The sequence below is a fragment of the Sphaerodactylus townsendi genome, linkage group LG11 (genome assembly GCF_021028975.2).
Source record: "Sphaerodactylus townsendi isolate TG3544 linkage group LG11, MPM_Stown_v2.3, whole genome shotgun sequence".
NCBI lineage: Eukaryota > Metazoa > Chordata > Lepidosauria > Squamata > Sphaerodactylidae > Sphaerodactylus > Sphaerodactylus townsendi.
In genome coordinates, this window is record NC_059435.1 from 50,232,680 (window position 1) to 50,243,671 (window position 10,992).

The 10,992-nt window shown below is 45.5% G+C and overlaps 1 protein-coding gene across 7 annotated transcripts in view; it reads right to left on the reverse strand.

Annotated features, from left to right (window-relative positions):
• PPP1R9A (protein phosphatase 1 regulatory subunit 9A) overlaps positions 1-10,603 on the reverse strand; it is a 150,026-nt gene extending 139,423 nt beyond the window's left edge. For 6 of the 7 annotated variants that reach the window (XM_048510567.1, XM_048510566.1, XM_048510564.1 and 3 more), the window contains exons 1-2: positions 10,169-10,603; positions 6,360-8,005 (exon numbers count right to left, since the gene is read on the reverse strand). In XM_048510567.1, coding sequence (XP_048366524.1) covers positions 6,360-7,796 — 1,437 coding nt within the window. In that variant the 5' untranslated portion in view covers positions 7,797-8,005; positions 10,169-10,603. Of the gene's footprint in view, positions 1-6,359; positions 8,006-9,983 lie in introns of all 7 variants that reach the window. The other variant, XM_048510562.1, reaches the window with a different exon arrangement.
• Positions 10,604-10,992: the final 389 nt, after the last annotated feature.

Genomic DNA, 10,992 nt, shown 5'->3' on the forward strand with positions numbered 1-10,992 from the left:
TACAAATTATGCACAAAAATGATGAACAATTTTCACAGAGAAACTGCCTTTTCTTAATGCAGAAACTGGGCGTCTTTTCTATCTTTGAGATATACATAAAGCCTCAAAAACTCTCCGCATCCATCAGAGCAATCAGGGAAACAGCAAATGCCAAGCTGATGGCAACATGAAGTTACAGATGCGCTGCTGGTACCGTGGCCAGGAAAAAAAAGATTGTTATTCTTCATCTTCTTTCCCCCCCTTTGTGCGATTCTTCCCCTTCCGCTAGTATCCTTTGCTGTTTTAAAAAGGTAGCAATTAAGCTACATAGGAGTTGCAAGTCAATCCCCCCCTGCCCTGGTATAACTCCTGCCACTTTTCCTCTCTGCAGCACTGCAAGGTAGAGGAAGCTGTGAGATTAAAATAGTTAAAGCAACTTTCTTTCAAGTGAAAGCAGCTTAGCACAGAATTTTCCACTGGTGACTGCAGCATTAGCAACACGAGTTTAAATTCTGGATCAAAAGAGGAAGGACAATAGACTGACTCACTTCAATTCCTGCTGAAGTCAAGAGAAGGTGTTGTTTTTGTTAGATCTAGCAAAAGACCCATTCCCTATATTAATTCAAAAGATATAATTTCAGGGATGGATCAAGCTGGTCTTCCACTCGATCCTGCCCAGTTCTCCTCCTTATATAGCCTAGATAACGCGTGGCTTTTTGGCCATGCAGGTCCCATGATCCCCAGTACGACTTTTGGGGAGGGGGTAGTTGGAGGATTGCCTTCTTCACCACTAGAAAAACTGGCTCAATCCCATCGGTATAGTAAATTCAGGGAAGTCCCACCATTTTGCCCTCCCCCCTCCCTCCAACGCATGCTGACTTTATAAGTCACTTTATGGTAAAAATAACGCTGAACTGGCTTGTCTGAAGGCGCTCAGTGTCCAATGGGGCCCAGGTCATTGCAAAAAACTGCAATATGCGGAACAGCACAGCAAATCCTTTCCTTTGCCACCAGAATACAATGCACAGGGTTAGGATCAAGGAAACCAGCACAATAAGCGTCGCCAATAATCTTGTTGGTTCAAACATCTTTTTCAGCTGCTTCACAAGACCCATCAAGAAGCAAGTACCGGACAAGGCAGAAATGTTTCCTAAGGTGTAGAATACAGCCACTACGAGGGATCCAAAGAATTACTGTTCCAAGAGCAGAGCACAAAATACCAAAAGCAAAGAATATTGCAAACCATTTCACTCGAGTACTAAAACTGAGAGATGAAGAATCCAGCACTTGGGCCATCAGCCTCTGTTCCTCGTCATCCTACCTGCTCAGCACCCACTGGAGATTATCCATGGCTGCTTCCAAGGGCCTCCAACTGCCACACCACCTCTCAAAACCGTTCAGCCGCTCACCCACCCTGCAGCTCACCTGCTTAGCCTCCAATGGGGCCAATAGCTGTTGGCTGAGCTAGAGTCGTGTGTGTCTTTGCATCTTACTCTGGAATTTGCTTGTTAATGACTTAGAATGCAGATATATTGCCGTTCACACGCCCAGATGTTGCATGCAATGCACACATAATATCTACTTTGAATAAAAAAATAATGTTTTACAATAGAAAACTTGGCATTATTTAACAAAGTAGTAGTTTCTGAAAAATGGCAATTTTGCTTAATTTGTTTCCAGTTATAACAACCATCAACTCAGCTTTTGAATTTTGTGAATGTTTCTTAGGGTACGAATAATTACTTCAGTTGAAGTAGACAAAACAGATCCACTTATTGTTTAAGGGTATTTATATAGCCCATATTTAACGCAAGTCCCCAAAGCAGTACAAATAGACATGCAATGTAATATTCCATTTTCAAATTTAGCATTAAAACTATACTAGAAAGATATATTTGAAATATAAATAAATTGAACAAGTAAACGAATGAATAAATATTTAAACATACTAACATTATGTATGCAGATATTCTTTTTAATAACCTGGTTTCTTAAGTTCATATAGGTTTGACCATGTTTTGTTATCCTGTGAGGAACCTTTAGTTCATAACAAGTGAAGGGAAATGGTTGTGTTTTTTAAATTGTTTTCTGCTCAACCAGAGACACTTATAATTCTGGTTCTCTGAACTGAAATATTAGCATCTTAGTATAGTGTATATTACAACCAAGAAGACTCGCACCTAATTCCTGCCATTCTATCCACACACTCATCCATACAGGACCTAGCAGTTAACATTGTGCAAGGGTTCAGCCAATTCTTTGCCAGGGATTCTGGTCAACAAAAGCACAGAAACAGAATAATTCTCTTTCAAGCATCTTGCCCAGTCGAGGCCCTTTCCTTCTTACATCTTACGCTAGGGGTCTGTAACCCGCGGCTCTGGAGCCGCATGAGGTTCTTTTAGCCTTATACTGCGGCTCCGTGTGGCCCAGAGGTCGGAGGTTAGCGTGGGCGTGTCCCTCCAGCCTGCCAGAGCAGTGCTGGAAGGAAAGGTGAGTGGAGGGGCTGAACCGGTAGATCCGGCTCAGTAGATCTTCGGGGCCGTGGAAAACAGGTCCAAATGGTTCTTTGGGTGGTAAGGGTTGCTGACCCCTGTCTTATGCCATTCCAGGGATACTTTACTGCACCCTTCATCTCACAGCTTCAACAGAAAATCCAGCATTTCAGATGAGCCTAACTCCCGCCACTCTTCGCCCCCCCCCACCCCAACACTCTGCTACCCCAACTTGGTTTCAGATATGCTTATCCAGTTTACATGCTGCATTTAAAACTTATCTGATATTCAAGACTGTGTCTAACATCTGAGAAAAAACTGGCTTATAGTTATCTCTTGACTTAATTTCCTTTCTTGGACAAGTTGGGACCACAGATTCTTCAGCCAAATTTGCACCTACACACCAATTCTGGAATTGTATCTGGCAGCACAGAGCAGAGGTCCCAATCTTGACCTCCACGTGTATTTACTATAGCAGATTTTCAATTTGTGTATGTAGTAGTATAAGTGAGGAGAGGGGAACTAGGAACCACAATCAGAGTTTTATTGGTAAAAAGGTGTTTTGTTTTGCTTTCTCTTTACTGATGTAGCAACCTACAAATGAAATGGTGCTCCTGAAGGCAAGACACCCTCAGGAAAAACATGGAAAGTGGTATAGGAACTGAGCTGGAAGAGGAAAAGAATCAACAGAAATTCTGCATCTCCCATTGTACAAGCACAAGAGCCTTCCTGCAGGCAACAGTTTGTACCCTGTTTACGATGCATTGCACAACAAATGAAAAATTTAAACTAATAGATAAAAGCAATTGAAGCTATCTAGACATCTTTTTAACAATTGTTATTTTAAATATAAAGAGTCAAATGCAGAAACAAAATAAATTCCCACTTTCTGAATTTCATTTGCCACAAGAAAAATCATATCTAGAGATAATATTGATTCACTAGAATAAGATTAATAACTCAGTAACAGCCTGCACAATACAACAAAGCAATCATATTTTAGCATTTCTAAATATTCAAACTTCACATCCATTACTTGGGGTGGGGGGATACATGAGGATTGCTATTTTATTTCTGGTTTTAACTGAAATTGGTTTTCAACTCTTATTGTAAACTGTCTTGAACCACAAGGAAAGGTGAAATATAAATATATTAATAAATAACATTTGCACAACACTGGAAAAAGAGATGCTACTCGGAATGGTCAGTGGTAAACAGAAACAGGATAGGCCAATGACTCGTTGGTTGGAAACCATTAAGAGGGACATGGGCATGAACATCAACCAACTGAAAGAAGTTGTGGCAAACAGGGAAGCATGGAGGGGACTGGTTTACAGAATATCCAAGAGTCGGACAAGACAAGAAGAAGAAGAAGAAGAAGAAGAAGAAGAAGAAGAAGAAGAAGAAGAAGAAGAAGAAGAAGAAGAAGAAGAAGAAGAAGAAGAAGAAGAAGAAGAAGAAGAAGAAGAAGAGGAGGAGGAGGAGGAGGAGGAGGAGGAGGAGGAGGAGGAGGAGGAGGCGGCGGCGGCGGCGGCGGCAGGAGGAGGAGGAGGAGACAACAATCTTTCAGGAACTGCAACATTGTTAACCTCAGATTACAGAGAGAGGTGGAAATACAGCATATCTAAATACATATAATTTTAGTAGTTTGCTTTCCGCAGAAACGTCTTTATTATGATTTAGTCAAATGTACATCATATGGATCAAACTTAGAGGAAACCCATCCTTCCATTGCACAATACTAACTGGCTAGAAACAAATAACATAACTAGCCCATTTGTACCCCCCTCTCCAAAAAACCTTTGTATACAATAGGACAATGTAATAAATTGAGATTTATACATGTGTGTTGTTGTTTTTTAAAGGAGACAGCCCACTTGATGTATGCAGGGAAAGGGGATAACAGAGACTACTGAATTTGTGATTGATCTTTTGTTCGGTACATCTATCAAATGGATTGCAAAAGTAGTCTTAATGTGTGATCAAGAAAGAAAAAAGTTGCACTGCAAATCCTACTCTGTATGAAAGTCCACAGCACCCAGATATGCTGGGTTTTCCTAACCCCAGTATGGAAGATGAGATTTAAATGTTGACTGTTCTTGGTTCAAAGCACTGTCCTCATTCAAAACCCTGCACTACTTTACAATCCTCCACATGAAAGAGAGCTTTTGAAGGGGGGGGGGGTGTCTTTCCTGGTTCACAGTTCTGCCACCTGCATTACTCCGCTTGCAATCCAACTGACAACAAACAGAAACCGAAAGGGTCCACGTGTGCCACTGGTGCAGTGCCTCTCATTTATACAGTCAACACTGTTTTAAAGACAGCTAGTTTGGGATGGGATGTTCACACATGAGAACACAGCATTTTAGCCACATATCCTTTCTCTTCTATTCTGGGTCACTCTCAAGCTGGTTTTTTACACAGTCCTCTTGGCTAGTTCAGGCCCTGGGTTGTTCAGTAATTCACAGGTAAAGCACTGTGTGTGTCAAGTGCCATCAAGTTGCTTCTGACTTACAGTGACTCTATGAATTAATAACCTCCCAAATGTCCTACTGTTAACAGCCTTCAAAATGACCTCCAAAATGTCTTATCATTCACAGCCTTGCTGAGGTTGCGGAACTGATGGCTGGGATGCTATGGTGATCCCATCAGCCCACAAACAGAAAGGGTCTCTATGGGATAAAGCGAAAACAACCTGGAAGGTAAAAACAAAACTGTATGACTTCTTATTCACAGACATATAAACATGCAAGGTTCAGGATTTCTCAAAGTGTGGGTTGTGATGCCAGAGGGGGTACTGAAAAACAAGAACGATGTAGCACAGGCCATAGTTCTCCCATACCAGACAATGAGTCAAGAGGAGAGAGGCTCTGTAGGAAACAACACATAAAAGGAGGGTGCCAAATCTGAGAATCATTTGCCCAATCTCTGTATATCTGCACAATGCTTAACGTCTTACTGGATATCTGGGGCAATGGGAGTAGGAGTTATTCTCTCTGCTGTGTCCATTCTCTTCAAATCAAAGATCTATGGGCAATTCAGTTCCTCTCTCGTATGCGTCCTCATATGCCAGCCCACTGTCCTATATCCCCCTTTTCACCATAGCATGATGTCTGCAATATACAATAGTTATGGATCAGCAACTGGAAACCAAGGGCCGAGGCTGGGAAATACAGGCTACCTAAACCCCCACAGCAAATTCAGAGTCAGGAAAAAGTGTGAGGAGGAAGGGAACACTGACTGTGTCCGTGGGAACTGCAGCCATTCCAAACAGCAGGACTTGGTTGCAGCCCTTCAACTTCTACCATTTCCCTGCTAACTTACAAGAGGCCTTGCTACCTGGGGCACAGTACCACCACCAGCTGCTTCGAATCTAGCTTTCTTCAACCCCCTGCTCTTACCTAAGCCATCATGGTCTTATTAAATGTCTCTGTTCCAGTCTTCCACATGGCTGTATTAGACATTTAGCCCCCAAAATAGCCCAGGTTTATCATCTTGCCATTTCAGTTATCTGGATTCCTATGAATCACCTGAGCGATGGCAGGGAGCCAGCCACCCACTCTCCTTCACAGGAAATAAAAATCAAGCAGCAAAAGGATGTTTTATAGCTACAAACTGGATGGAGGACAATTTCGATCCTCCACAGACAGCCAAGAAGAAGAGGCCATCTGAGCGTAGAACCTTTTTCAACCGCTTGAATCAATCCTCACGTTCCAACGAGAATGAAACACGTATTGTAAAAGCCTGCAAATTATTCAACACTTGCCAAAAATCACCATGGACAATACCAGGGTAAATCACTTTAGAAACCTAAATATCAGAAAAAGCAAAGAGTGAGAGTACGCATGTCAGGTATACATATAAATACACAAAGCAGGCCAAACTTACCTTAATTGGAGCAGTACTAAAGTTGATTTTTCTAGTTGCTGGGATTTCATCTTCTTCTGGCAATCCGGTAATTTCAGAATATTCCATGTCAGGTTCGTAATAATTGTTCTCATCGCTGTCTTCTTGATCATCCTGTTCCGTCCCTGTCTCTCCCCAGTCAGAATTATATCTTGATCGTACCCTGTAGACATTGTAATCAGAGTGCATGTACACATGAGAACTCTGAAAGTTATTCAAGTCTTCCTGTACTTCCTTACCATTTGTATCTTCGCAGTGGGAGCCAACAGAATGTGATGCTTCAATGGCTGAAAGGTCATCACTGGCTATTAGGTTTCCTGATATTTCTGGAGTCTCAGCTCCATGTGGAATCTTTTTCTGTTGCAAAGGTAGTACTTCAGGCGCTGTTTCTGCTTGATTTTTGACAGGGTGCTCATCAAAACACAGACTACCAATTCGGTCCACTGATTCTTGCCGAGTTGCTACACTGGTATCAACAGAATTGTAATGGCTGTCCTTACTCTGTGTCCCACTTGTTTCTGAAAAAGAAGATTTTTCATTAACTGATGGTGACCTACAGATTGGCTGAGAATTCTCAACCGATACTGAAGTGGTATTTTGTTTGGCTGCCAAAGGCCAAGTGTTGGCTTCTTGAATAGGACTAAAACCATCAAGGTTGGACACACTGGAAGACAGATTTGTATCCACATTAGACAAATTTAGCGGATAGTGACCAGTTACAGAATACCCTTCGTTGTTTTCTGCCTTCTCTAAAACAATCACACTTTGTGAGTCAGTATTTTCGAACACCGCACTAAGTTGACTCACAGTTGGAGAAACAGCCTCAGTCCTTGAGCTAAGACTGTCCAGTGAGTCTGAACTGCCTCTGTTAGACTTAGAGCTACACCACTCGTCTTGAAGTTCTGCATTAGACACATGTATCTCTTTCTTTGGGGAATATCGATTGGAATGTCCTGTTTCATTAATGTTTCTTTCAAACAACTTCCGTGTTTCAGTAAACTTGGAATAAGAAGGGCCATCATGTATAGCATCAAATCTACTAATCCTTTCTGAAACAGATGACTCTAGCTTCACAATCGATCCATCTCCTTTCTCCACAAATTCTTTAGGTCTTCTTCTTCTCTGAGGCGACAGAGGACCACCTTTGGTTCTGGTCTTTACTGCTCCACCCCCGCTCTCATTGGGTTCCATACCCATTTGCATAAATAAGTTTTTAATCCTGTTGACATTGGAACCATATTTCCTTCCCCTGGTTTGCTGAGAGATCTCTCCTTCTTCTTTTGCTGACTTCTGTTCGCCATCTGACTTAGGTTTGTCAAAGGTGCTTTTGAGTGCTTGGAACTCAGTCCTATAAGCATTCCTGTGAGGAGAGGCACTTCGCAGGTTCGATCTTTCCCCCGAACACTCAGTTTTCATCATGTTTATTTTTGGAATGTTAAACCAATATACATAGCGGCTAGTTGAACCCACTCAATTCCAGATGGGATTGTGATGAGGTACTTAAAGGACGTAAGATTTTGCTGAATCCATACTCAAAGGCACCAAAAAACAATCCTCCGGTTTGAATATATATTTACTGGACTGTGAATGAGACTGTGAAGACCTTCAACACAAAACGCTGGCATAACCTGCAATACAAAGGAGGGTTACAATTCACATCATGACTTTGAATTTCTTCCTACTTTTTACTGCAATTTTAACATTTTGTCCCTAAAAGGGAAGAACTTAATCTAAAGGGGTTTCCATCTCTGAAATAAAGTACATTTAAGCCTGTTGGCTGTTGGGACTTACACTAGGCCCCTTAAGAGGGAGGATAAAAACAAAATAAGTAACTGGATTATTTCAAAATGACAAAAAAACAGAAGGTTAACCCAAGACATTCTCTGCCCTTAATGTAAACAATAGGTAGCAGGGTTTAGCGCTGCTGCCCCCAAACCCATTCTAAATACCAATGCCTAGACCTGAGATGTATACAGAATGAAATGGGCATAAAGGGACCATCGCGCCCTGTTCCCACACGTATGAAATTAAAGGGCATAGCAGGTGGGTAGGGTTGACTCCCCCAACTGCTCCTTTTTTTAGAACAGTGGTTCTCAACCTTCCTAATGCAGCGACCCTTTCATACAGTTCCTCATATTGTGGTGACCCCCCAACCCTAACATTTATCCATTTTACAAATGGAGAACACTGATGCAGAGAGTCTTAGGCGACCCCTGTGAAAGGGTCGTTCAACCCCCAAAGTGGTCCAGACCCCCAGGCTGAGAACCACTGTTTTAGAAGTTAGTCATTATAGGTTGTGACCAGTTACAGAATCCTAACACAGATTCAATTTACAAGGCAATCGAACAGTTACAATTTGCTGGTTGCCGTCATTGGCATTTCCAGCAAAAAGACATGAGTAGAGAATGGCCATTTTGTACCTTGGGAAAGTTGTTCCACCACACAACAGTACTGCACCTTACCAACAACTGTCACTCAAGTTTCCTTCAAAAGGTGATTAAGGATCAGGTCCTGATTCTCTCCACTATTGGGGACTGAAACTGAGAAATCGCTTCAGCGATAGTGGGGAAGCAAGCTTTGAAAAGACAACACTTTGCTGCCAGGCTGTGTTCGGCTTCAGCCCACAATCGATGAACTAAATGAACACGCTCGCTCAATCCCATGCAAACCAAACCTCCAACTTGCTGTGTGCAAATAATCCTGTCGGACTTGCCTGTCTCCTTGTGGTATAGACAGCACTGACAAAGAACCGGGGAAAGGGTAGAATAAATTAAGGGTGGCAGGCGGGGAAGAAGGGGGAGGAATGCAATTCAGGCCAAATTGTCCATTTCCCAGGTTGAATGTCAATGAAATCCTGCCGACAAAGGAACGCACATCATCCCAGGCTTCTGGAAAGTGGGAAGTGAGGATTGGATGAACGCCTTAAGGTGAAGGAGAAGGAAATGGGCTCCAGCCAGTGCGCAAGTAACCCTCCAAAGCAGCAACATGACTAATAATAGAGAGCAAAATCTCTCATTAGCGCCCTTCTGTTCCTGTCTCCTCAGCGGTCTCAGCGGTCCCAACTTCTCCGAGTGACAGAGACTTAGAGCTACACCCCTCTTCTTGCATTGAATTGCCAGCTTTTCATCCCGGGGGTTTGGAATAGGAGGAGATTTAGCCACAGGGGCACCCCCCTGGCTAAATCTCCTCCTTTATATTCCGAAAAGCTGGCAATTCAATACAAGAAGAATGGGAAGCCGTGCCCTCCCAAAAAAGCCCAGTGGGGTCATTTGCAAACGGGGGAGCTCTACCAACCGCCAAGCGCAGAAAGCCTATCCCCACCACCTTGCATGCCTGCCTGCCTACGGCCGCCGCTGCTGTTGCTGCTGCTCCAGCGTCGTTTGCAAATCACAGGAAACAAATCCACACCAGCTGGAAGAAGGGGGAAGGGGACAGCTTGCTGGTTAGTTAGTAATAAGTCGGGATAAACCCCCGCCGCCCCCCCCTCCCATCTCACCTCCCTCCCTCCACCCGAGCAGGTGCTGGTGCAGAAAGCAACCCTGGTCAGCCCGTCCGGAAAGCGACCCCACTGCTAAGCCTGCCTGCAAGCGGGCATCGCTGAAGCACCTTGCAACAGGAGCTGTGGAAGAATGCGGGCGACGGAGGAGCGGGGAAGGTGCAGGCGGAGCTCCGGAGCCTCCCCGGGAAGCGAGTCCGCTTCTATGGGCCGAACAAAAGCTTCTCCCGCCGCCGCAGAACTCAACGCACCGGAGACTTCTCGTGCAGAGGCGCTGCTCGGCCCGCCGCCTTACCCGGGAAGAGGGTGGGTGGGTGAGAGTTTCGAAGCCCAACTGCCTTCTTGCTTCTGCTCCCGGCGGCTTGCAGGAGCAACAGCAACTACTGCCTCCGTCCCGTGCCCCGTCTCCCGCGGCCCGCCGACTCTCGCCCCCAGCCTGCCTGGCGGCGGCAGCAGCACCAGCAGCCTCCGAGCCCGCGACTCAACGCCATTGCAGGCAGCGGCAGCCCAGACGTCGCGCGCCGGGCGGGGGGAGGAGGACGGTTCCCGCGCTCGGTTGCAGCGTGGCGCCCCGCCGCCCGCTCGGCCTCGAGTGCAAGCTCGGGCCGGCCGCGGGGCCCTCCGGAGGGCGCTCGCGGGAGCCTCCGCCACGCTAGGGCCGCCCTCGGCCGCGAGCGCCTGACAGGTGCCTCACCTCCCCGGCAAGCTGCAATGGTTCGCCCCGCTGGGAGGGAAGGATGGAGGCAAGGCGCCAAAGCCACGCTGCCGCCGCAACCCGGCGACAGGGAAGCCCGGCCGGAGCGGGGAAGAGCGGGTGGGCCGGGCTTCGAGCGCCGCCGGCCTCCCCGGAGCGCCCGACCCGCCTCCCAGCAGACCTCTAGGTCTGCCCTGCTCAGCCAGGCGGGGAAGAGATGGATACGAGCCTCCGGCGGACGTGTTTCCACCCTATTCTACTCGAGCCCTGAGGGTATTCAGTGCCTCACACCTGACTCTTTGTCGCCCCGGGGCCATAATTCTCGCGTCTGCTTCCACTCTGTTTTCTTTCGCCTTTAAAACACACACACACACACACACAGAGAGACAAGGCGGGTGAACACAAATTCCCTTCAGAAATAGCCC